Source organism: Aspergillus thermomutatus (genome assembly GCF_002237265.1).
Source record: "Aspergillus thermomutatus strain HMR AF 39 chromosome Unknown NODE_112, whole genome shotgun sequence".
Taxonomy (NCBI): Eukaryota; Fungi; Ascomycota; class Eurotiomycetes; order Eurotiales; family Aspergillaceae; genus Aspergillus; species Aspergillus thermomutatus.
Window position 1 is genome coordinate 39,193 of NW_020798161.1, and position 25,133 is coordinate 64,325.

Sequence of the window (25,133 nt, forward strand, 5' to 3'; positions counted from 1 at the left end):
ATGGTGGGCAATATCAGTATTGAGGGTTAACGGCTCAAACAACCGATGTCGAAATATGAAACCAGACTGATCTAGCTCTCCTTGGCGCGTCCCACTCCGTGCAAATTGAAGACGGCCGGCTCTTCTTGGTTTGCTTATTTCCTGCTGGCGCATGCGACATTCGTTCCATGAGAGAAGCAGACATGGTCTTAACGGTTTCTAGGCGTTGAATGAGCCCACAGGTTTAATACTTCCAACGCAGCGGGTGCCATCCTTCCATTTTCTCGGTCGTTTTCCGTGACAGGGCGAGTCCGTGCTTGAGGACGACTGGGTGTGTATATGAACGATATCCTCGCCACGATGGCTGTTCATTCAATCGATCACTCATCCATTCCTTCTCTTCTTTTTCTTCCTTCTTTCCTTTCGGCGATTCTAGCCGTCATTCGCTTTGGGCTGCTGCTGGGTCGGCTAACCCGTTCCTTTCATTCATTTTCGGATTTTGTCTTCAGCACACGCTGATTCTTGGCGATCTTGTCTGCTTTCTCGTTCTGATCGACTGAAGATAAAATGCGTTCCTTTCTTTTCGGTGGCTTGGTAGCCTTGAGCTCGACGCTCGGCGCCTTTGCGAATAACTACAATTCCTCCGCCTACAGTGACTCGGCATCCGGGATCGACTTTCAGAGATGGTGCGATGAGGATACCGGTTTCTGCTTCGGTCTGGCCCTCCCGGAGACCGTAGGCACGGACTTTGTCGGTCAACTGGTGGTACCGCTGGACAGTTCGAAAGGATGGGGTGGTGTCAGTCTGGGTGGCTCCATGACCTCGACCCTCCTGATCGCAGCCTGGCCGAATGGTAACTCGGCTGTCTCGAGTCTGCGCAAGACAAGTACATACGCCAACCCGGACGTATACAGCGGAGACGCCAGTCTCACCGAGATCGCTGACGGCACGTCCATCAACAGCACTCACCTCACTTATACTTTCCTTTGCAGTGGTTGCATCCTAGGACAACCAGCGACATTCGACGCCACCGATGAAACATACTTCCTTGGCTGGGCTCTCAGCAAGACCAGCCCTACCACCCCTGCCTCGTCCTCTTCGGCTTTGACATACCATGCCGCTGGCTTTGGTAGCTTTGAGATGCTCCTCGGCCAGGCGAAGTCCTCCAAGTATTCCACCTGGGCTGCCATGGCCAAGTCGACCAGCGGATCGGCCTCCAGCACCCCTTCCGCGTCTGCGTCCGTCACCGCATCCCCTAGTCGCAGCCCTGTCGCTAGCGTCACTCCGACGATTTCGAACTCCACATACGACTACATCGTTGTGGGAGGTGGTGCGGCTGGTATCGTGGCTGCGGAACGCCTGGCGGAGACAAACAAGCGCGTGCTGCTCATTGAGCGAGGAGTGGCCCCGACCGTCGAGATGGGTGCCTCTGACGCTCTTGCATGGAACAAGACTCTTGCGCCCGTCGATATCCCGGCCCTGAACCAGGCACTTACCAGCCTTGGTGTCGTTGGGGACTACCTGTGCTCTGACACGGCGGGCATGGCTGGATGTGTTCTGGGTGGCGGCACCATCGTCAACGCGATGGCCTTGATCTACCCCCAGGAAGCGGACTTTGACGACAAGTGGCCCGCCGGCTGGAAGTGGCAAGATGTCAAGAGTGCCGCTGCCCGCTTCTACGAGAGAAACCCGGGAAGTCTCCTCCCGTCCGCTGACGGTCGCCGATATGACCAGGGCATGTACACCGTGCTGTCTTCCTTTTTGAGCGGTCTCGGATGGAAGTCTGTTGATCAGCACAAGCAGCCCAATGAGAAGCACAAGGCGTTCAGCTACCCGTCCTGGTCGGTCGCCAATGGCATTCGAGCTGGTCCTGTGCGCTCCTACCTTCCTTTGGTCCAGAACAAGGACAACTTCACCCTGCGTCTGCAGACCACGGTGGGCCGTCTCATCCGCACTGGCGGCCACGTCACCGGTGTCGAGGTTCAGAACGCCTCGGGCGGTATTGAGGTCATCAGGATCCGTCCTGGCGGAAAGGTCATCCTTGCAGCCGGTGCCCTGTCCACTCCTCGCATCCTGTTCAACTCTGGTATCGGGCCTGCCAAGCAGATCAAGACCGTCCAGAGCGGCAGCACCGGCGTCACCCTGCCCGCTCAGAAGGACTGGATCAACCTCCCTGTCGGCCAAAACCTCAAGGACCACCCCATGCTCACCGTCAAAGTCAACACGGGCGCCAACTTCACGGCCTTCAACACCTCCAGCGTCATCCCCGCCACCAACTCCCTCGCGCAGAGAATGTACGCCAGGGGCTCCGGAATCCTAACCCAGGGCGGCCACCGCCTGCAATTCTGGACCTCGAACGTCGGCACGGACGGCGTCACCCGCTTCTACCAGGCCTCCTGCAGCCCCGGCGGCGATGGCGTCATCACCATGAAGCTGTACCTGACGCACGGTGCCACCTCCTCTGGCGTCCTGGGCATCAACGCTGCCGGCTCCACAACCATCGAGACCGATCCCTGGCTGCAGACAACCGAAGACAAGGAGGCGCTCACCCAATTCCTGCAGGAGCTTCTCGACGACCTCAAGAAGGCCTCCTACACCGTCCAGGAGTACAGCTCCGCGGCGGAGATCCTCGCCAAGCTGACAAGCGGCGACCACTTCGTCGGCACAGCCAAGATGGGGACCGACGACGGCCGCCGCAACGGAACCTCGGTCGTGGACACCAACGCCAAGGTCTACGGCACCGACAACCTGGTAGGCTTCTTTTTGTATAGTGTGTCCTGTTATACTGACAGAGAATAGTACATCGTCGACGCTAGCATCCACCCCGACCTGCCAACCGGCAACACCCAGGCCATCGTCATGATCGCCGCCGAGGCCGCCGTCGCCCGCATCATTGCGCAGGCGGGCTCCAGCGCTGCCGGCCCCTCCAGCATTGCTGTTTCCGCCCCGAGCCAGAACACCGCCGTTGCGGCTGCTTCCACTTCCAGCACGGAGGTTGCTGCTCCTACCGGTGGTCAGGAAACCGCCGTCACTCAGGCTTCTGGCGCAGGGGCCGCGACCTCCGCTGCGGCGGCTACCGAAACCGACGCGGCGTCTACGACGACGACGAAGGCCGAGGGTGGTGTGGCTACCGTCACGGCGTGGGTGACGTCTGTGGATGTGGTCACCGTGACCAAGCATGTTGTTGTGACTGCTACTTCGACCGTTACCGTTCTGCCTACGTTTGCGTAGAGGACTCGACTCTGAGGAAAGCAAGTATGTGGCACTGAGGGTGGCTATGCTCAAGCACCAGCGAACCGAATGTATTAGATATAGCTTGAATGCACTCGTATCTTGTATATCACATCAAGCGCAGAACTCGCTTCCCGCCACAAATCTATTTACTCATCTTTTTTTTTTACAAAATAATGGTCCTGTTATCCCACGGACAGTCCGGAGTACTCAAGTATACCCGCCAACCCAACCCCACAGAACGAAAATCATCACGTCGTAATCATAATCATCACATCACATCATCAGACAGAATCATCCCCCAGCCAGAACTGATCCCCCCATTCGGGCTGCATCATCCCCCCCTGCAGCGCACCCGCGCCCACATCCACGTCCACGTCCAGATCATCCAGCGAGCAGAAGACCCCGCCGTCCGCGTAGCCGCCATCCCCGAACAGGAACGCCTGGCCGTCCATCATCGACATCGAGACGGGGATGTCCGCCACGGACGCGAGGGCGGGGGTCGCGAACGAGCCGCGGCTCAGCGGGAAGTGCGAGGGGGGAGGTGGCGCGGTCGTGATGCCGATGCCGATGCCAGTGCCTGGGACTGCTGGGGCTGTGGATCGCGCGCCTGGATGGTGATGCCGGTGGTGTCCGTGAGCGTGTGCGTATCCGGATGCAGACGGGGGACTCTGGCTCGCCATCTGGGTGTCCATAGAACGGGGCGGCGGAGAAGGGCGGTGTGCGGGGACGGCGCCGGTGCCCGGGTGGCCTGGTGGGAGGGTCGTTGGTATGGCTGCTTGCCGGGCGGCAGCCGATGGAGACTCGATGGAGGGACGCGGCGCGATGGGGAGGAAGCCGCTGTTGGGACGAGAGGGTCTACCGGAAGATTTCTGGACGAAAGAACCGGGAGAGAAAGAGCACATCAGCGAACGACTGTGTGTGAAAAACATACATGGGCAATAAAAAAAAAAAAAAAAAAAAAAAACACCCGGACAGTGAAAAGCAATCAAGATGGTGCGGTGCGTCCTCCTCTTGTCTGGTGACATCTACTTTTGAAGATTGAGACTTGGACTCTGCCTCACGTCTGATTTTGGTGTGCTCTTCTGGAGCCTGGCATGGGGTGCAGTTGCATACAGAGCAGGTCGAAAAGGGGCGACCTTTTCTGGCGATTCGGATCAATGGTCGATCTGCAGACTGTGAGTCTAAATGATTATCATTGTTATTTGAGATGGAGAGGGAGAAGTACCATTGTGTTTACAGGTTGTCACACGGTGGCCGCGGACGCAAGCTTCACAAGCCCACTTTTCACCGTCAATGAGCATCCCTTGATGGTATGGGAGAAAGAGACCATGGTGAGGGATGAGGAGGAGGAATTTATACGTGGACTGGTGGAGAGGAGATGAGACAATGCATCATAGGCAATACTGTGGAGGATCAAAATGGGATGGAGCTGGAGTCGCTGTTTTGGGACTGCCGTGGTTGGTGGCCTCAAACCACGAGCTTCTTGCCTCAGGTTTCTGGAGATCGTCTTGCAGCGCCAGCCACGGCCTGCAGGTGAGAAGGGATCCCACTCGGGTTGGGTGATGGAGACAATTTTACGATGCCATTGAAACCAGGAAAACGTGATTGGTGCGGATGGAGAAATATTCGCGATTTTGGTGGCCGTCACAAAAGGAGGATCCTCTGAGGAGTCAGCAGAAAAATTGCTTCGATGGATCCTTGTGTATACAGAGTCACTGCTAGCTACCACTGTATACGGAGGACTTTGGAAGACAAAAGACGGAAACCGATGAATCGAGACTAGCGATGAGGGATTTTCCACCCTCGGCTCCCGCAAATGAAACCCAGGGCTAGGGGGTGTTTTCCAGGTTCTCCCAGGAATCCCCCGAAGCAGCAAAGCACAAAGCGATGCTGCGCGGCTGTAAGCTGGCGATATCATCCTTTGCCAGTGCCAGTGCAAGTGGAAAAGCCAGCGAGATGCCAGATTCGTCTTAGCATTGATCAAAACTGGTGGTCCAGCAAATTCCCTCATACATTTGGGTCCTCACGATTCTCTTTCAGACCGCCCCTCTTCCAAGGCCAATCTTGCTGCCTGCTGTTATGGATTCTCAAGGCCTTGCAATAATATGTAATGACAAACAACATGATCTGCTAGAGAAGAAAAATTAAGACGAGGACAAGAAAATTAGAGCTTGATTGAGACGCTCGGTTCACTATGAGGCTGGAGGATATTTTCCCGACTCTGTAGTACATACAGAGTACAGAGTAGGTACACTGAAGCATCAATTGCCAATACATGGAGTGACGTACATCATTGACTACAATATAACCGACTACTCTGTCATTTTCATTCCATTATCAAACAGAATCCTATCTTCCCTCTCTGTCGCAATCATAACCACAATCATATGAATGTGTAGATCATCTCGCTTGATGGAGGTGGCTGAGCAGCTGCATTTCCGACACTAAAAGAGTAAAGCAGCATACACTAGAGCTTCAGCACAAGCCAGATAAAGGCCCGTGGCGCAGTCTAATAATTGCCGCTGATATCCATGGGATCAGGACTTGCAATCATTAATTACTATCTTGTACATGATTTACTATGAGGTATTTCCCCTGATAATACTAATTTCCTGCGCGATTTTCACCTGTAGTTCGAGACTTTAGGGTAGCCATATTGTGTATACTCCATAGTTGCTCGAATCTGAATAGTAGGTTTCATTCCTTTTGACCGGAGAATTTCATAAATCCAACGGCAAAAGAAAAAGAGAGGTTAGTCAATTCGACCGAGTGGACAAATTCTATCATGTCAACTTCGCTTGCCCCTCCTACGAGTACACCGTCACCAACATGTCCATCCTACTCGGCACTCTCTGCATATGTACCTTAATAGAAACGATCACCATCATCTGCAGTACTAGCCTCCAATAGAATTTTGAGGGGAAACGGCGGCTGAAATTAAGGTATCTTCTGCGTGGCTTGTGCACAGTACTTTGATTTCCGACTGTAAGAGCATGGCGCTTGCTCTGAAAGGAAGGTCCTTGCCCATGTGTCCATAATTACCTGACGACACGCTGGCAGATTGTCCCCTGGTCCGTTTGGTTTCTATGGACGACCTCGAATTTGCTGTTGTAGAGATCATGAGACCAGTTGTAATAGATCGTGCTGTCCACAGACTTTTGCGATCCAATTGCCCGGGCTGGGTTTACAATAGACAGGAGGACGTGGATGGGATGGATTCGATTGTTCACAAGAAACGCTGCTATGCCACCAATGCAAAGCTATAGATGAATAATGTGGTAATGAGACTGCCAACCCAGCGGCAAACCGCCTAACAATAAGCTTAAAACCAGACCGATGCCACCTCTAGACTTCCTGTATATAGTTCGCAGGTACACTCTTGGTGACCCCTCCCCGTTCGACATCGGCCCATCCATCTCCGCTGTCCCGGTTGACCAGCACGAACCGGTCGCCTTCCACCATGCTCCATTCCATATCGCTGCGCGCTTCGTAGTCATACAGCGCTTCGACGTATTGCACTTTTTTCGCCCCTCGTCGAGGGGCGACTGCAGGCCCAACCCGCTTGGGCGCCACACTGCCAGCTAGCGAGGCAGACGAGTTCGAGTACGTGGAACCCGGCCGATCGGCGAATCCAGGACTGGCCGTAGGCGCAGGGGATGGTGTCGGTGCCGCTTCCACATATGAGGCTGGGACGAGGCCTTCTAGCGATCCAGCGCGAACGCGCATCCATCCAGAGCCGTCTAGAAACCCCAGTTAGGACGATTCTCTACTTGTCAACGGTGGACTTACCATCAGGCTCAATAATATCCACGTCGTCCCCTTCCTGCACTGTGATTTCGTCCGCCCCTCCAGCTTGATACGGGTACAACATCTTCCCTCGCGGCTCACCTGATTTGGCGGGAGCGGATGGCGACTCACTTGCCGCTGGAGCACTAACGTACTGTGCCGGAGGTGGTGCGAGAACCCGATTCCTCTTCGGAGCGGCGGTGGCGGGTTTGGTCTCAGCAGGCACAGCAGGCTCTGTTGTGCTGGCTGGTTGACTGGTAACATTCGACAACGATCGGTTTGCGCTGGCAGCATATCCTGAGCTCAAAGAGGTCATCGTATTTTGCCGTGTGAGCGACGGCGCGGCCGACGTTCCATTCGATGGTGTAATTTCGAGCGCTGGCATGGCACCGGCTTGCTCTTGTCGCTCGACCTTGAGCTTCTTCTTCTCCTCCTTGGTCTGCTCGCCAGGACACTCCGCGGGTACCTTCATCTGACATTTGCTGTGGCATGTGTACCCGCAGTCCCGACAATCAAACCCTTTTGCTGACAGTCCCCAAATACGCTCCCCGCAAAGATCGCAGTTGGTTGGGATCTTGAACGTCTGCGACTTGAAATTGTGATTCTTGGCTCCCAGAGACAAATCGCCCGCCACTGACATAATGGTCGACGTTTCAATTTCGGCAGCCAGTCGTTTCCGGTCTGTCTCATGGAGCGCCTCCTGCAAGAAAAATATGGACCGGACAACCTCGACTTCGCTCCGGTTCTCCTTCCCTTGCCGAACATTTTCTCTGACCCGCTTGGCGTTCTCAACTTCCCGTCGCTTCTGGTCGGACTCGACTCGTAAATCCCGGACTTGCGTCTTGCCCTTGCTGAGGAGGTTGCGCAGAAACACTTTGGCCGTCTCATCTGTAATCATCGACTCGTCATCATGCCAGACAGGACTGGGTTCGAATACCATGTTGGCAGGTTCCTGCACTTGGGTGACGTTGTGACGAAGGAACATGAGGGAGTCAAGGTGCGGTACGTTTCGAGGAATCTCGTTCAGTAAATGTGACATGTGGTCCATACTCTTAGAAAGAGAAGTTTTCTCTAATTGAGCTGCGAGCGACCATAGCGAGTTGAGTTTTGTCACCCGGGTCTCATTCAGGTCTTGCAGTCCCTATGCGACCAGTGAGTACTCGACCCATCTGTAATCTGAAGCCATCTACTCACATCAAGAAGCTCTGGCACATATTCATGGAAAAATTTCTCCTTCATCTTGTTGGTCACATTTATGCTGATGAGGTACATGTTCTGTCAACACGTTAGCAAGACCAGGATGGGGTTGGGAAAAATAAAAAAAAAAAAAGGAAAAACGGCCAGCTCACCTTGACATTGTTCATTTCCAAAATTTGCTGCTGATAGGCAGCCTGCGCCTTCGCCTTTCCATGGTCAAACGAACTTTCCATCTTCTTTCTGCGCGCCTCGACTTCCTGGCATGCCCCGTCATATTTCCCTTTCGCCTTCTTAAGCTCACCGTAAGACGAGTCTCTCTCCTTCTCCAGCTTCGCATGAAAATCCACATGGCATTTCCTAAGTTCTTCGTACTGCGCCGCTGCTTGCTTGAGAGGCTCCGCCACTTGCGCGACCAACTCCGAGGCAAACTTGTCCCGTTCAGCGGCATGCGATTCGACGGCGGTCAATTGCGTCGTCCAGGTGGTAAGAGAAGCGCTCTCAAGGGAGCCGGGGGTCATCGTAGGATTGTCTCCAACGCTCAGGCTGCTGATTTTCTTCGCCTTACGGTCGTAGTATTTCCGGCAAAGAGCAGTGAGTTTGGCGGCATATTCCTTCTCGATCGCGCTCCGCTCGCGATAGAACTGTTGTATCTCGTCCAGCCATTGTATCCCGTTCGACACCTATGAATGACGTTCAACTCTGTTGTTCTTGGTCTTGCGGACGAAATGCGGGGAAGCGACTTCGGATACGTACCCAATTATTCACTGGTTTAAATGCGTCCTATATCATCACTTCGTATTAGGTCGCCATCCTCAAGGTGTATTGATAGTAAAACCTACCTTTAGCTCCGCCCCAAAATGAGGAGCAACGTCCGCAGTTGCCATCTTTCAGAGGGCCGCTGAGGTATCCCGGCGCATAAGACACAGTGTCAGAAAGCCAAACCTGGGTGTAGCGTGTAGTTAGGCGGCCACGTTTGACCGTTCGTGCAAGAGAAGCCACAATTCCCCACGTGCTGACGTCCCTTGGCGGTTCGATGCAGCCAGTAATGTGTCACAAGTCGCTGAGACTAATAAAAATAGGAAATGTCTGATAAGGAGCGACCAAGCGGCTATTGTCATCTCATATTAACTCCGACGTTGGTGCGGGCATTGCGGAAGCGGGGATGATGGTTATTGGGCTGAGATGGCCGTGACGATACCAAAACACCTCACTCAGGCCACGCCGGCCCTCAAAGCCCCCCGTTGCCCTGGCACTGAAGGTACCATTCTGTACCATCCGGTATCACTACGTAATCATGCTTACCGCCTTCCGTTTAGCGCTAGACTCCAGCGGTTCAGGAGATTACCTAAAGAGGGAAAGCGTTATTACACGTTATCGCCTGGCTGGATTTTTCTACCGTCATTATTGATGTGCTCCTAAAGCGCAGTCACGGCTTGATTCTTCTGGGATTTGAGCTTGAATTGCTAAGACCTTGCCATTCACATCGGCGTCAGTGCGATTTTGGCTGCAGGTCTTTACACAGTGATAAGGTCCATCCTCTTCTCATCTGGTTCTATCCTTACTCTTGTCGACCTCTCGTTTACCCCGCTGTTGCCTCCCAAACCTCTCCCCAGATCTTTGGGTGTTGTCCGCCTGCCCACAGCTTCGAAACCGCTGGACCACCTTTTCGTCTTTATTCTCTTCGCTTTCTCCTGAAGCCTCTTATCATCATGGCCTCAGAACAGCCAGTCGAAGCCGCCCCAGCGGAGGGTTCTCTCGCCGATCGCATCACGAAACCTGATGAATCAAACACGTCCGGTACGAGCGCCATCTCATCTCACTTCAGCGGATCAGACCGAACATACGGCTAATCTGTTGCAACCTCTGCAGAAACACCCGCGACTCCAGGCGATCAGACAGATGGCGCTCCCGCGCAACTTGGTGGCTCCGACCTCCACGAGCCGGAGTACAACGTTGAAGTCAAGCTCAGCGATCTACAAGCCGACCCCAACAACCCACTCTACTCTGTCAAGAACTTTGAGGACCTTGGACTGTAAGAGCGCATCGTTTCCTCTGCAGTGTGTTGAAACTAACCTCTTTGCGACCCCACAGCGACCCACGTATTCTGGAAGGGCTGGCGGCCATGAACTTCCGCAAGCCTTCAAAGATCCAAGAACGAGCCCTGCCTTTACTACTGAACAACCCTCCCAAGAATTTGGTCGGCCAATCTCAGTCCGGTACCGGAAAGACCGCCGCTTTCGTTCTGAACGCTTTGAGCCGTGTCGACCTTTCCTCGGAGCAAATGCAGAAGACACCTCAGGCTTTGATCTTGGCCCCTACACGAGAGCTTGCCCGTCAGATTCTCGGCGTCATCCAAGTCATGGGTCAATTCCTTGATGGACTCATTATTGGCGCAGCTGTTCCGGTCGATAGTGGCAACCGTCATAAAAGAATGGAGTGCTCTATTGTCGTTGGCACACCCGGAACCGTCGGGGACATGATCAAGAGGCGTATTTTTGTCCCCAACAAGCTCAAAGTGCTCGTTCTTGATGAGGCCGATAACATGCTCGACCAGCAAGGTCTCGGCGATCAGTGCATCCGTGTCAAAGCGTAAGTTGATAGTCATACTCCACATCTACTACCGCCATTCCAGCTGACTTCACTAGTCTTTTACCACGGGATATCCAGGTCGTTCTATTTTCAGCGACCTTCCCAGAACATGTTCATCAATACGCGTCGAAGTTTGCACCTAATGCGAACGAGATTACACTTCAGCACGAAGAATTGACCGTTGAGGGAATCAAGCAGCTCTACCTTGACTGTGCGGATGAAGAGGACAAGTACAAAACCCTTGTTCAACTTTATGGACTCCTCACTGTCGGATCGTCCATTATCTTCGTCCAGGTTAGTAAAACCCTCCAGGCCACGTTATCAAGGAGTCTTGATGTGCTAATCAGCCCCTAGACTCGTGTAGCAGCCCGAGAAATCGAAAAGCGAATGGTGGCTGAAGGACACACTGTCGTATCATTGACTGGTGAAAGGGAGCCATCGGCACGTGACGCAATCATCGATAGGTTCCGCACTGGCGAAGCCAAAGTCTTGATCACAACCAATGTACTTGCCAGAGGAATTGACGTTTCCACTGTCTCTATGGTTATCAACTATGTAGGTTCTCGCTTCGGCTTTCCGAAACTCGATTATTGATTCTTTCTAACCCCCTGTAGGACATCCCAGAACTTCATCAGCCCGGCGTACCTGGACGACAAGCAGATTTCCAGACTTACTTGCACCGTATCGGTCGTACGGGTCGTTTCGGTCGTGTCGGTGTCTCTATCTCATTCGTGTCGAACCGCGAGGAATGGGAAATGCTCAACCAGATCCAGAGATACTTCAACACCGAGATTCAGCGCGTTGATACCAAGGACTGGGACGAGGTGGAAGAAATAATCAAAAAGACCATCAAGAATTCACGTGCCAACCCAAAGTTCGCAGGCGGGAAGCAATAGAGATGATGTTGAGATGAACAGGACGGGGCTTTCTCCAGCTCTGTCTATCGGTCCGACGAATGAATGGCTTGGGCTATGTTTTACGTGTACACAGTGATGATAGTAAACTTTGATGCCTACGAACACATGGAAGGAGAATAATAGATACCATTGAAATGTGAATACCCCTGTTGTCTTGTTGAGATATAAACTTGGGGCCGTATATCAAATACCATCGACAGCGATGCCGTCATAGCGGGACTGTGGGGCGATTCGCCATAGCTCGGATAGCTCCGAACCTTCGTAGTAACTGATAAGGATCATGTCCAGTCTTGTAGATTACTGATCGCAAGTTACGGACTGTTGGACTTGTTCTTGGGGCAAATGGCCATTTGGATGCAGGGACAGAATGAACTCACTATACAGCTATGAAGGGATATCCATGAGTCTAGCGGTGAGGAGCCACCTGCCTGTAAAAAAGAAAAGAGGGGTATCTGCTGGGCTGCCTGATGATAAGATGCGGAGAGAACCTAATGAGATAACAAGTCACATGCAGATGCTGGACAACAGTCTTCTGATTCCTCCATCTCACATCATCTCTTGACTCTGATTTTCCACAGACATTATCTTCATCTATTGTCTTAATTCTACATTGACTTGCGACATGCGGGACACAACCACAACCACCATGCCGGAAGCTCAGAGTATCCAGTCCCCTTCCCCCACGTCCCCCACGTCCCCTACATTCCCTACAGCTGGTTACAGCAAGCACATCGTGGTACGTAACAACACAGCCATGCAAGCTGGAACAACGCGGATTAAACTAAAATCTCCCCTCAGTTGACCACCTACCCCGGCCAAAGCGGCGTAGATCCCGTCCCCCTCGTATGGGGCGCACCCGATGCCAAATCCCGTGGTCCGGTCATCGTCTCCCGCGGCGCGGGGATGCTCAAACGACGAAACGCCATGGGCGCCCATGGCGGCAGCTACAGCATCTACAACGCCCTGGCGATCGCGGCGGGAGACCTGGATCCGAACTTCCGCCCGGACTTCCGGAACAGTGAGCCCACGTTCAATTTTCCCTGGCAGCCTGCCTGGGCGGACAAGACGAAGATCGTCTCCATGGACCCGTTCGGGCACGATGTCGTCAACCAGTTTCGGGAGCAGCTGGATGCCGGCTGGGACATCCGGCCCACGATGGCTGTTACGCGGGCGAACATGAAACTTGCGGAGATCGGGGAGGCTGTGAAGAATGGGCAGTTGGATGTCGATGGGTCGATTGTTGTTGATTCTTCTGGGGAGGTGCGCGTCACCAAGGTCGCGGTTGAGCCGGTCTGGTATTTGCCTGGTGTTGCGGACCGGTTTGGGGTTGACGAGGGGACGTTGCGTCGCACCCTGTTTGAGCACACGGGTGGGAGCTATCCCGAGTTGATCACCCGGCCTGATTTGAAGGTTTTTCTTCCTCCCATTGGGGGGTTGACTGTTTACATCTTTGGACCACCGGAGCGTGTGTCTGATGAGAATGTGAAGCTGGCTCTGCGGATTCACGATGAATGTAATGGAAGTGACGTCTTCCAGTCGGACATTTGTACATGCCGACCATATCTGGCGTTCGGTATTGAGGAAGCAATCCGCGAAGCTCAAAAAGGGGGCAGCGGGGTTGTTATATACTTCCGAAAAGAAGGCCGTGCTCTGGGTGAAGTGATCAAGTATCTTGTGTACAATGCTCGCAAACGTGGGGGTGACACGGCCGACAAATATTTTACTCGGACGGAGAACATTGCGGGAGTGCGAGACGTGGGTTACGTCATCCATATAGAAGATCGAGGTTGTACTAATACGCGTATAGATGCGCTTTCAAGCCCTCATGCCCGACATCCTCCATTGGCTTGGGATTAAGAAGATCGACCGCATGTTGTCCATGTCCAATATGAAGCACGATGCCATCGTTCAGTCAGGAATCAGGATCCTCGAGCGCGTGCCAATCCCGGAGGACATGATACCGAGTGACTCGCGCGTTGAAATTGATGCGAAAATCAATGCCGGCTACTTTACGACAGGTAGACAGTATACAATGGAAGAACTAGCGGCAGTGAAGGGACGTGGTTGGGAGAAATGGGAGGATGTTACGGTAAGTAGAGCTCTTTCTGTGGAGGAGTTCTTACTAACTCTGTCAAAGCATTGATCCGCTATATATTGATCTGATCGCAGCTTCGACGTTGGTCTTGAAGCATGATAGGACCAAATTGATATTGATTGACATTTCCGAGTATTCCGCATTAACATGGGTAGGCGTTTGAGGAAGTGAGTCCAGTATTCTAGCCAAATTATTAGACGGTAAGAGACTACAAAGCGAGTAAGGGCATGTAGCTTTTCGTGGAAAGCATTGCAAGATGACTTCTCGGCTGATTGCTTCAGTATGTCAAGTTGTAGTAGCTGTAACTGGCTAAGTCACAATATCGGGCCACCTGCCGATTAAAAGACTCAACAGCGCATTTTAAAGAACATTTCCAGTCTATTTGACATTTCTGATAGGAAAATCTGGAATTATAATATGTCCTACTTCCTCTTCGGGTCGCCATCCGACACGGATTCTTTTCCCGTTTTCCCCGCTCTTTGTACATGTCCGCAGCGATATAAAGCCTCTACTCTGCCACTTCGTCTGCGATCACAGACTATACCCTCATAGTTGAACTGACTTTCTCATTGTATACTACAACGACCCTTACAGAAAGCTACCCCTCCAACATGGGCTCGCACTCGCAATCCCCCGCAGTCTCTCCCCAACCCCACGTCCCCAAACCAGGCGTCTGGTGTCCAGCCGTGACCTTCTTCAACCACACCACGGATACCCTAGACCTCGACTCCCAAAAGAAATACTACGCCTACCTCTCCAAGACCGGCTTAACGGGCCTGGTCATCCTCGGCACAAACTCCGAAGCCTTCCTGCTCACCCGCGAAGAGCGCGCCCAGCTCATCGCCGCCGCCCGCGAGGCCGTCGGCCCAGACTACCCCCTCATGGCGGGCGTCGGGGCACACTCAACCAAGCAGACGCTGGAGCTAGCAGCCGACGCAGCCGCAGCAGGCGCGAACTACCTCCTCGTGCTCCCGCCCGCCTACTTCGGCAAGGCGACGACCATGAGCGTCGTGAAGCGGTTCTTCGCGGACGTAGCGCGGCAGGCCCCGCTGCCGGTGATCATCTACAATTTCCCCGGGGTGTGCAACGGGGTTGACATCGACTCCGAGACGATGACGGCGATCGTGCGCGAGTCGGCGGCGGCTCGTCCTGGCGGGGTGTCGAATGTGGTGGGCGTCAAGCTCACCTGTGCGTCTGTGGGGAAGATCACGCGGTTGGCGGCGACGTTCGCGCAGGACGAGTTTGCGGTTTATGGGGGGCAGTCGGATTTCCTGGTTGGGGGGTTGAGCGTTGGCTCCGCGGGGTGCATTGCGGCGTTTGCGAATGTGTTTCCTCGGACGGCGGCCAGGGTGTATGAGCTCTACAGGGCTGGGAAGGTCGATGAGGCGATAAAGCTGCAGCGGAAGGCGGCGCTCGCGGAGAGTCCGTGTAAGAGTGGGATTGCGGCGACCAAGTATGCTACGGCGATATTTAGTGCTCCCCTGGCGGGGATTGAGGGGGCAGAGGAGAAGCTCAGGCCTCGCACGCCGTATGAGGAGCCGACAGAAGGGGTGAAGAAGATGGTGCGGGAGGTGATGGGGGAGGTTGCGGAGATTGAGAGAAGTATATAGTTGCGGTTACTGCGACGATACTCCGTCCAAGGTCACCTCCATGATTTTCTGGAATCGCCTGTAAATGAGCAATACCACCGAGGAACCAAGGATACGACCGCTCTTAGTACATGCTAGATATCAATCAATTTTCCCCCAAGGGGTCCTCTTTCTAACTGTGGGGAAATTTCTCCGACGCGCCTCCGAAATCCGAAGACAGCCCGAGATTGCGGGGACGAAAGATTCGCTTTCAACATGCTGAATATGAAGCCGGATTCCAGAATGCAGGGTCACTGTGTGGAGCTTACGAGGTTTCCCCGACGAGGCCCCGGATTTTGATACTACTTCATGTTGCCAAGCTGAATTGCCAAATTCGACGGGCACGACACCGACGTCACTGGCCGGGCCGGGTTGATGGCAAAGTATTTCAGGCGCGAGACCTTACTGCAGGTCTGCAGTAACATCTTCGATCCGAGCGCCAAATTCTTTGAAAATATCTTGAATCTGCTACACAATTGACTCAATGCAAACAGTATCCAGGCCCGTCTGGAAAGTATCTGTATACGGAGTAATTGCACAAATCGGGCTGTTCGGCACAGAGCCCGAAGAACTGGGGAAGCTTTTGTGGAATTCTCCGAGCCGTATCCCGGTTGACCCAGTCTAGCTTCGGTATGCCATTCAATTACAACTAGTTCGATGCTGGCCAAGCACGTTGACCATGTGGAATGGAGTACCCCGTCTGGGGTCGCTGTTTGCTGGCTGTTACTAACGATCTCGAGTTCAGGGCCCGGTCCTGTGGACTTTGGGATATAAATACCCCCTCATCCCCCAGAGGTCTGGAGATTCAAAGAGCAGGGTTTGAAGGCATCAGATTCATTCGATCGGACCAGCAAAATGCGCGCCCACCTCCTTCTCTTCTCTGCTGCATTGGCAGCTGCCCAAACAGCCAACTATTCCGGACCTCTTCGGCCTCAGGTTCACTTCTCCCCTCCTGATCATTTCATGAATGACCCCAACGGACTCTTCTACGATAACAAGAGAGATATCTATCACCTGTACTACCAATGTAAGCTCAATTGATCCCTGCAGATGCGTACTTGTGCTAACGCGACGCAGATAATCCTTCCCAGATTGTTGCGGGTAACCAGCACTGGGGTCACGCTACTAGCAAGGACTTGTACCACTGGACCAACCACCCCATCGCCATCTCCCCTAGCAAGCCGGATGAGTGGATCTTTTCCGGCTCAGCTGTGGTAGACAGCAACAACACCTCAGGATTCTTCCCTGACCAGGACGACGGTGTAGTTGCCATCTACACGCTGGCCACTGCGACGCTGCAGACGCAAAACATCGCCTACTCCACTGACGGCGGATACACTTTCACCAAGTACGAGAACAACCCAGTCCTTGACATTGGCTCCAGCCAGTTCCGTGACCCGCAGGTTGTATGGCATCCCGAGACGCAGAAATGGGTCATGACCGTTGCTTATGCGGACGACCGCGTCATTGGATTCTACACTTCGCCTGATCTCAAGGACTGGACCCATGCCTCCAACTTCACCCAGGAAGGTTTACCAGGAACGCAGTTCGAATGTCCCAACCTTGTCAAGTTCTCTGTTGACTGCACCGTCTCAGAGGATGAGGATACGAAGCACGTGCTTTTCATCTCCGTCAACCCTGGAGCGCCGCTTGGGGGTTCGGGAACCTACTATGTCGTTGGAACGTTCAATGGGACCCACTTCACTTCGGAGGTCGCCCACGAGACCCTCTATGACTTCGCCAAGGACAACTACGCCTCCCAGTGGTACTCGGGCATCCCCGAGGACGAGCCCCCCGTCTCCATCGGCTGGGCCAGCAACTGGAACTACACCCAGATCGTCCCCACCGGCCCCCTCGAAGGCTGGAGAGGCTCCATGTCGCTGCCCAAAGAGCACACCCTGACCAAGGTCAACGGCTCCTGGGTCGTCACCCAGCAAGCATTCGACGACCTGGCCTCCGTCCGCGGAAAGCGACTGCACGGCCACCGCTCGCGGAGTGGCGATGTGACCTTCAACTTCTCGGACGTCCAGTCCGACGCGGTCTCCTTCGACGTCAAGATCAAGGGTATCCCGTCCTCTGGCGCAACGGGCCAAGTATACTTCAACTTCACCTCGTCGACGTCGGGCGAGTACATCGATGGCGGTCTCAGATTGGACACCGGGTTCTTCTGGATCAACCGTGCGGGCACCCATCTCTTCACCCAGGCGAACAGCACCGGCTACTGGCCGGTCTTCAACACGACGGTCAAGTCATTCGACCACGGCAAATTCACCTTCTCTGGTGTCATTGACCGCTCGCTGCTCGAGGTTTCCCTGGCCGAGGGTATTCAAAGTGGAACGATGAGTTTCTACCCGACTCATCCGCTGGATACCTTGACGGTCTCTGGCAGCGATCTGAGCAGAAGGACTTCTTTCCAGGTTAAGGCTTGGGGGTTGGAGAGTGGCTGGTGAAGACAGCGGGAGTCGTCCATTTGCGATAGACCGGTTTGCAGAGCTTGTTCTCGTTTGCAATTGTGTATACCTGTATCACGAAGTCTAGAGCGTTCTTAAGCAATGAATGGAACTAGTTGTGCCAGCTGTGCTGAAGCAGAAATTCTCCGAATTTGATTACTCAAGAGGTTACATCCCTCTTATCGTTATCACGCAACCCCGGACCTCCGTCGGGGTACCTGATTGTTGATTGTTGATTGTTGATTGCGGAGTGGGGACGGCACGTTGTATGCCATTGTCCCTTCACCTTGTTTGTTTGCATTTCCCTTTTCGAGCTGTGACCAGAATTGATTGCTGAATCGAATGACAATATGCCTAATCAGTGTGCAGTACGACAATCAGCGCAGATAACCGGATGCCCTAAGCAGTGGGCCTTGTTGATGCTTGCCAAGTCTTGTCGTCCGATTGGATCAACAACTAACCTGCAAGGGGAGTGCTTGTCGTTACATTACATCTCAACAGCGCTAATTGCTAAGAGAAATTCTTGCAATGGAGTCGGTTGCATGCGCTAGCTGAGATGCAATTAATTAGCACGTCTGTGTCTTGCCTGGATGTCTGTAGCTGCGTGCTCGCTTCCCCTCACCTGGTAGGTACTAGGGCAGAGCTACTCGGTATAAGAATGGCTTGTCCTTTTTTCTTCTTTTCTTTTTTCCTTCTGTGTCTGTAGTTTTAGGGGCCAGATTACGGAAGGCTAGATTCTCAGGATGAGGACTGTTGCTGCTTCGCTGACGCTTGTTGCGTCTTATCTTTGTGGGTTGGTGTCTGCCATACCCAAGGTGCCTGTGCCACCTCCGCTGAGCGCGCAAGCCCATCTGCTCTCTGGAAACGCGACATTCGAGCAGTATATTGATCATAATGACCCTGGCCTGGGGACGTTTCCTCAGAGATTCTGGTATAATCCGGAACATTGGGCTGGCCCCGGTTCTCCTGTGAGTATCCTCAGTTGGTGACCATTGCTTGTGGTGCGTTGCTGACCGTGGCGTCGTCGTGAGAAAAGGTAGTTTTGTTCACACCGGGTGAAGCCGACGCTTCGTTGTACACGGGGTACTTGACCAATCAGACGATCGTTGGTCGCTATGCTGAGGAGATTGGGGGTGCGATGATTGTGCTTGAGCGTGAGTACCTCTAATCGAGGATGGATCGCAAGCTTTCGGGAGGTGTGGGACATGCTCATCAAGTCCCTCAGATCGCTATTGGGGAACCTCATCTCCATACACCAATTTGACCACTGAGACGCTCCAGTACCTCACTTTGGAGCAGTCTATTGCGGACCTTGTTCACTTTGCAAAGACCGTGAATCTTCCGTTCGACACCGACCACACCAGCAACGCTGATGATGCGGTGGGTGAACGAAAATCAATCACCACGCGATCCGCATGCTGACTGATGTTCCATGAAAGCCATGGGTACTCACAGGGGGTTCCTACAGCGGTGCCCTAGCCGCGTGGACCGAATCTATTGCCCCAGGGACCTTCTGGGCGTACCATGCATCGAGTGCGCCTGTGGAGGCCATCTATGACTTCGTATGTGATGGCGAAGACATTCCCGACCAAAACACATTCTAATATCTGTAGTGGCAATATTTCGTCCCCGTCGTCGAGGGCATGCCCAAGAACTGCAGCAAGGATGTCTCTCGCGTGGTGAAGCATATTGACCACGTCTACAAGTCAGGGAATATCAAGCGTCAGCAGGAATTGAAAGAGATGTTCGGTTTGGGAGGGCTCGAGCACTTTGATGATTTTGCAGCGTATGCTGTGTTCACCTTTTTTTAACAGGTCAATGATGCCTTGATGCTAATGAGTCTCAGAGCGATTGAGAACGGACCATGGCTTTGGCAGTCGAATTCTTTCTACACGGGATACTCCGCTTTCTTTCAATTTTGCGATGCGGTAGAGGTGAGAGGATCCTCCAATTCTAGGCTTGGACTGTGCGAATGGTCATCTCACGCGGTATTAGAATGTCAAGCCTGGAGCAAAGTCCGTACCTGGACCGAGCGGTGTCGGTCTGGAAAAAGCACTGAAAGGCTATGCGTCGTGGTTCAATTCAACGTTCTTGCCTGGATGTAAGTCTGATACGTATCCCCCGAGACCCCTCAGAGACTGACTAGAATAGTCTGCGCCAATTACGGTTATTGGACTGACGAATACGCAATTGACTGCTTCGACACATACACTCCTTCCAGCCCCATGTTCACTGACCTGTCTCTCAGCAACACGTTCAATAGGCAGTGGGTGTGGTTCACATGCAATGAACCTTTCTTCTACTGGCAAGAGTATGGTACCAATTTCTTGCAATCCGAGGCTCTGCTGATCCCCATGATGTAGTGGTGCGCCCGAGGACGAGTTCACCATCGTCTCCAGGCTGGTCTCGGCGGAGTACTGGCAACGACAGTGCTCGTTGTTCTTCCCAGAACTCAACGGTTATACGTACGGTAGCGCCAAAGGCAAGACCGCTGCAGACGTGAATAAGTGGACCAAGGGCTGGGACCTGACAGACACAACACGCCTGATCTGGACAAATGGGTTCGTTGTCTGACCGGCAAATACTTGATCAAAGCTAATGTTAATCCATTCCCACAGTCAGTTCGATCCCTGGAGGGACTCGGGAGTTTCATCCAAGTTCAGACCTGGAGGACCTCTTCAGTCGACAAAAGAAGCGCCAGTACAGGTGATTCCAGGTGGATTCCATTGCTCAGATCTGAGGCTGCGCAATGGGGCTGTGAATGCCGGCGTTCAAAAAGTGATTGATAATGAGGTGGCGCAAATCAAGGCTTGGGTCGAGGAGTATCCCAAGTATCAGAAGCCTTGATGTGCATGTGATTGTTGATAGACCAAGAAAATTTATCGGCATGGGTCCTTGTCTGGGGCTCAAGCACGTCCTGTACATATGGCGATATCCTGAATCGTGTCAATGCCTTGACTCTGCACAATCCCCCCAGGCTTCTACCATTTCTTCGGAGCCAGATACTCAAGGATAGTTGAGTAGACCTGGTTATTTATAGCAGTGATCTGCGATGATGTAAAAGAACGAAGCGGCTTCGACAGCGATTGGTCATATCCTCTAGACGGCGGATGGTAACATTACGGCCAGGATACTGTTTTTGAGTTGACAAACAAAGCAAACACAGCCAATATTGCATACTTACAAGAAATACAAACACACCACCTGTCGGTTTGCCGGAATCGCTTCGTCCCGCGATCATACGACGTCCTCCGCCGAGCCACGGCCGAGATTTCCATGTTGCCCCCTCAGGGCTCAGGCACAGGCAGCGATTCGTTTCCTTCCACTGCAGCTCGAGCGGATTGTTGTCGATACAACTGCTTACTACTCAGCTTATCGGATTCGCCTTCTTTACTGTTGAGTTGCTCAGACAGATTGCTTTGCAGGATTGATGCAGAAGGGAAGTACTTGAGATTTGATACCAAAAACAGTCCTGTGGGGTTGTGTGTGGAAGACTGGAACTCACGAGTCACGACGTTCATGCGTCCTCTCAACCAACCGCCCAACACTTCGAAAAAGAATTCCATAACGCTAGCCTCCGTCCCTTACAGTGCTGAGTCAGGTCCTTCTGACATGACTTGATCATATACACCCTCGGAGAGTTCTTCGAACCAAGCTTGTTGTCTTCACACCTGCACCTAATTGCTGTATGGAATGTATGGCCTTCACACCATTTCAACTTGCTATATCTCTGCAGCCTGCACCAGCATTCAGGTCTGACTCCGCAATTCGAGTTTTAACTCCTGATTAGCGCGTTTGGTTCGGACGATCATCAATCATCTTCCAACTTAAACCCGCAGTTAGCCGGCTTTTTGCCCCCCCTGGGTCTTGAGTTTTAACAGGTACGCAATCTTATCAAGATATTCATCTATAGCTCCTCATTGTTGATGGTTGTCTTCATTATAGTACAAGACCATATTGAGTACGTCTGATGGTTCAAGACCGGCAGTGAAACACAATGTCCACCCCCGGCATTGGTAGTGATTTCCAGCTGTTCTCGCCTCTCGAGTCCGCTGAGAGGAGAGTATCTCAAGGAGACTCCATGTCAGTTGATCAAACAAATACGGACGATGCCAGTCAGGACTGGACGCAGTGGATGAGATGGGATGATCAGCAAGCGATTCCAAAGCCTGAAAATGCTTCGCCTCACTCCCCATTTGACCTTGCCTTTATATCGCCAAGTGCCTCTTCCGAGCAGCAGGCACCTAATGCAGTGCACAATGACTTCTCACCTGATATATCTCTAGATTTCACATATCCTCCACTTGGATCTTTCCCGGGCCCAGAACAGAATGATAATGTATCCCCCCAGTCAGATGATCTAGGTGCGGGGGCAGAGTCAGGCCATTATAACTCTTTCCTTTCGTCAACAGGCGCAAGCCGCAAACGCAAGTCTGGAAGTGATGATGATGGGCCTGCGATAACAAGCATTGTGTTCAAGGCTAAACAGGCGCCTTCCAAGAAACGAGCGCACAATGTCATCGAGAAGAGATACAGAGCCAATCTGAACGAGAAGATCGCTGAGCTGAGAGACAGTGTGCCCAGTCTACGGGCCTCTTACAAGCAGGCAAATGGCAACTCCGGTGATGATGATGATGATGGTACCGCCTCAGCCAGCAAACTCAACAAAGCGTCTATCCTTTCGAAAGCCACAGAGTACATCAGACATCTCGAGATTCGTAACAAGAGACTGGAGGAAGAGAATACCGCGTTGAAGATCCGATTGCGTCAATTGGATAAGGCCGCTGATCAGATTGTGACCTCTGCGGCGTCGGTGTCATCACCCAGTAACTGCACCGTATCTACCGAGTCCGGCGCGAGCTCATCCCCAAGTGTGTTCTCGCACACAGAGGATGTTCCGAGTGATCACTCTCCGACTTCTTCCTACCCCCCCGAAGGATTGATCAAAGTGCCGGATGCTTGGAAACGCATGAGGGCTGCCGGTTCAAATGAAAGCTCCTACTCACAATCATACATCCAGTATAAGAAGACCGACAGTGAGTCGTCTCAAGCTGGTGGAGGGCGTATGCGCTCGCACCTTCCCAATAAGTACATGCTGGGTGCCCTCGCTGGGCTCATGGTACTCGAAGGCCTGGGCACAGAAAAGAAAACAGAATCAACGGCAAAGGGGCTGCTGGCGGTACCTTTGAACCTGTTGAAGAGAGTTCAGCTGCCATCACAGGTTTACTCAAGCGCAGCGTTTCAGTACTTCTGGTCGTCCTGGCACGCGCGCGCAATTTCTCACTTCCTACTGCTTGCAATTCTTGTCGTTGGCAGCGCCTTCATTGTCTTCGTCTACCTCTTCAATTCAGATCCAAGGCGCCAATACTCGGCCTCCAAAGTTGATTCCGATGTTACACTTTCGTCGTGCAACTTCAGACGACAAGCCTGGCTCACCAGCATTCAACGAGTCGGCGTACCACGCCATAGGTTTTTCCACGAGTGGTACGTTGTTACATCTCGATGCTTTGAATACGTTCTGCGGTGCCTACTAGGATGGAAGCTGTATTCTTTGGCCACTGGCGTCACCGAAGAAGATGAGAAAGGGCGCGTGAAAACTTGGGATATTGCAATCGATGCGCAATTGGCCGGCGGCGATGCAGAAATCAGCAAAAGCCGTCTGGTACTTACCATATTTGCAGCAGGAACACTCCCTCGAAGCCCGATGAGAATGATGCTCAAAGCTCTCCACTGCCGCATTCTGCTGTGGCGGGTCGGTGAGCCTGGTTCGTGGACATTTAATGTATCGAACGATGTTGCCCGCAGTCTGGCCAGATATCAATGGGATCTCGCGCGTAAGATGAACGGTGCATTACCCAAGAATCATCCAGATGCCCTGCCGAGCCATTTAGCCACCTTGCTGAAGATCGACTGTGAGGACGTCATGATTGATAGCATCATCCAGAGAGCAGCAAATCTGACTTGGAATCGTCCAACACAAGAAGGAACCGACGATGACGAAGCCTTGTTGGATGTCGTTGAGGAGGACCCCGCGATTCAATCCTCTCTGGATGCTCTTGCTGCGTGGTGGTCAAGTCACTTGCTTCAAAGGGCGCTTCTCAAATATTTCGAGGCAAGCTCCGGTGGGCCCGATGCGAAGAAGAGCCGCGATATCTTCAAATCCAAGATCAAACTCGCTCTTGATGTAGCTCCCCAGCCGTCTGCAGCCCACACGCGCGCTCTGGTCATGAAGGCTGTCTTTTTTGAACAGGACCGCGTGCCCAACATCGGAAGCGTTCTTGCGGCACTCCCGAAGGAAAAAGGCAAGAACAAGCAAAACCAAGCTTCTAATTTCCTCGACTCTTCCTTGCCTATATCCGTGCGCGAGGAGATATCAATAGCTGTTCGATGCGCCATGATCGCTGCGATCTTCACCGCTCGAGCAACTGGTGATATCTCTCTACCAGCAGCGTTCACAGTACAAAGAGCGATCCATTGGTTTAATCGCTTGCCCCTTGACCCAGTCGAGCTCACCCTTCTCGAATTTGCAGCGGTGTATCATCTTCTTCATGTCATGGCGTCAGACATCGACTACATGGCTTCGTCAGATTCGTCGGCGCCACCGTCCCCAATGTCCAAAGCATCGGACATGTTATCATCATCTGAAGATGATGAAGACGACGCTTCGCGGCACAACAATAATATCATTCCTCATCCGATTCCTAATTTGGGCCGTGTCGCATCTGAGCTTATTTATTGGGCTCGCAATGCTTATAACCCGGCTTTCTATGGCTTCACATCAAACCTTGTGAAAGTAATTGAAACCGAATGCACGTCATTGTGCCAGAGTGCTGGTGTGCATGTGGCCGATTACTCCTGTGTCCAGGAGGAGAAATCTAAAGCGAAGCAGGTCAATGACGCCAAGAACACGAAGCCATCTGCGAGTGGAGAGGCCTCTGGAAATCCAATGTCCGCTCCGATAAGCCAGAGTGATGATGACGCTGACGCCAGAAGCTCGAAAGCTCGTGAGCAGACCAGCCAATCTGGCAATGGATCCGGTCTGGATTGAGGTCCATACGTCTACCATGCTTTCCATGCAACCCTAGAGTCTACGCATTGTTCCGGTTTTCCCTCTTCTTCCGCAATATTCCTGTATAGAGTAATTCCTACGTACAAGGCGTTTCTCTCTCGGTGGGTCTTCCTGAAAGGTCTTTTCTCAGGTCTCTGTCATGTTAACCGGGATCTGCCTTCCATACGCATGATGCTCATGAATACTCCC

The 25,133-nt window shown here is 52.8% G+C and overlaps 9 protein-coding genes across 9 annotated transcripts; 7 read left to right on the top strand and 2 right to left on the bottom strand.

Moving 5' to 3' along the window:
- Positions 1-546: 546 nt before the first annotated feature.
- CDV56_104961 (putative cellobiose dehydrogenase) lies at positions 547-3,210 on the top strand (the record flags this gene model as incomplete). Its single annotated transcript, XM_026758580.1, has 2 exons — positions 547-2,730; positions 2,779-3,210. The coding sequence occupies 2 exons, from the start codon at positions 547-549 to the stop codon at positions 3,208-3,210; spliced, it is 2,616 nt and encodes an 871-aa protein (XP_026613881.1).
- A 284-nt stretch (positions 3,211-3,494) lies between these two features.
- Positions 3,495-4,115, bottom strand: CDV56_105185 (putative Cu-dependent DNA-binding protein; the record flags this gene model as incomplete). The annotated part of the gene is made up of 1 exon (XM_026758804.1): positions 3,495-4,115. One exon carries the CDS (start codon positions 4,113-4,115, stop codon positions 3,495-3,497), a length of 621 nt encoding a protein of 206 aa, XP_026613882.1.
- A 2,443-nt stretch (positions 4,116-6,558) lies between these two features.
- On the bottom strand, positions 6,559-9,080 carry CDV56_105430 (putative actin polymerization protein Bzz1; the record flags this gene model as incomplete). The annotated part of the gene is made up of 6 exons (XM_026759049.1): positions 6,559-6,953; positions 7,003-8,140; positions 8,194-8,274; positions 8,349-8,876; positions 8,950-8,976; positions 9,036-9,080. The coding sequence occupies 6 exons, from the start codon at positions 9,078-9,080 to the stop codon at positions 6,559-6,561; spliced, it is 2,214 nt and encodes a 737-aa protein (XP_026613883.1).
- Positions 9,081-9,905: 825 nt separating this feature from the next.
- Positions 9,906-11,681, top strand: dbp5 (ATP-dependent RNA helicase DBP5; the record flags this gene model as incomplete). The annotated part of the gene is made up of 6 exons (XM_026759308.1): positions 9,906-9,993; positions 10,066-10,228; positions 10,288-10,785; positions 10,842-11,079; positions 11,140-11,340; positions 11,400-11,681. 6 exons carry the CDS (start codon positions 9,906-9,908, stop codon positions 11,679-11,681), a joined length of 1,470 nt encoding a protein of 489 aa, XP_026613884.1.
- Positions 11,682-12,324: 643 nt separating this feature from the next.
- Positions 12,325-13,845, top strand: URG1_2 (putative GTP cyclohydrolase II; the record flags this gene model as incomplete). Its single annotated transcript, XM_026759474.1, has 4 exons — positions 12,325-12,438; positions 12,501-13,457; positions 13,510-13,791; positions 13,840-13,845. The coding sequence occupies 4 exons, from the start codon at positions 12,325-12,327 to the stop codon at positions 13,843-13,845; spliced, it is 1,359 nt and encodes a 452-aa protein (XP_026613885.1).
- A 563-nt stretch (positions 13,846-14,408) lies between these two features.
- Positions 14,409-15,407, top strand: CDV56_106006 (dihydrodipicolinate synthase family protein; the record flags this gene model as incomplete). Its single annotated transcript, XM_026759625.1, has 1 exon — positions 14,409-15,407. The coding sequence occupies one exon, from the start codon at positions 14,409-14,411 to the stop codon at positions 15,405-15,407; it is 999 nt and encodes a 332-aa protein (XP_026613886.1).
- Positions 15,408-16,280: 873 nt separating this feature from the next.
- CDV56_106121 (glycoside hydrolase family 32 protein) lies at positions 16,281-17,875 on the top strand (the record flags this gene model as incomplete). The annotated part of the gene is made up of 2 exons (XM_026759740.1): positions 16,281-16,452; positions 16,503-17,875. The coding sequence occupies 2 exons, from the start codon at positions 16,281-16,283 to the stop codon at positions 17,873-17,875; spliced, it is 1,545 nt and encodes a 514-aa protein (XP_026613887.1).
- A 743-nt stretch (positions 17,876-18,618) lies between these two features.
- Positions 18,619-20,722, top strand: CDV56_106279 (putative serine peptidase; the record flags this gene model as incomplete). Its single annotated transcript, XM_026759898.1, has 10 exons — positions 18,619-18,843; positions 18,912-19,029; positions 19,101-19,255; positions 19,315-19,437; positions 19,489-19,661; positions 19,722-19,809; positions 19,871-19,976; positions 20,027-20,186; positions 20,239-20,436; positions 20,494-20,722. 10 exons carry the CDS (start codon positions 18,619-18,621, stop codon positions 20,720-20,722), a joined length of 1,575 nt encoding a protein of 524 aa, XP_026613888.1.
- Positions 20,723-21,872: 1,150 nt separating this feature from the next.
- Positions 21,873-24,923, top strand: CDV56_106493 (basic helix-loop-helix domain-containing protein; the record flags this gene model as incomplete). Its single annotated transcript, XM_026760112.1, has 1 exon — positions 21,873-24,923. The coding sequence occupies one exon, from the start codon at positions 21,873-21,875 to the stop codon at positions 24,921-24,923; it is 3,051 nt and encodes a 1,016-aa protein (XP_026613889.1).
- Positions 24,924-25,133: the final 210 nt, after the last annotated feature.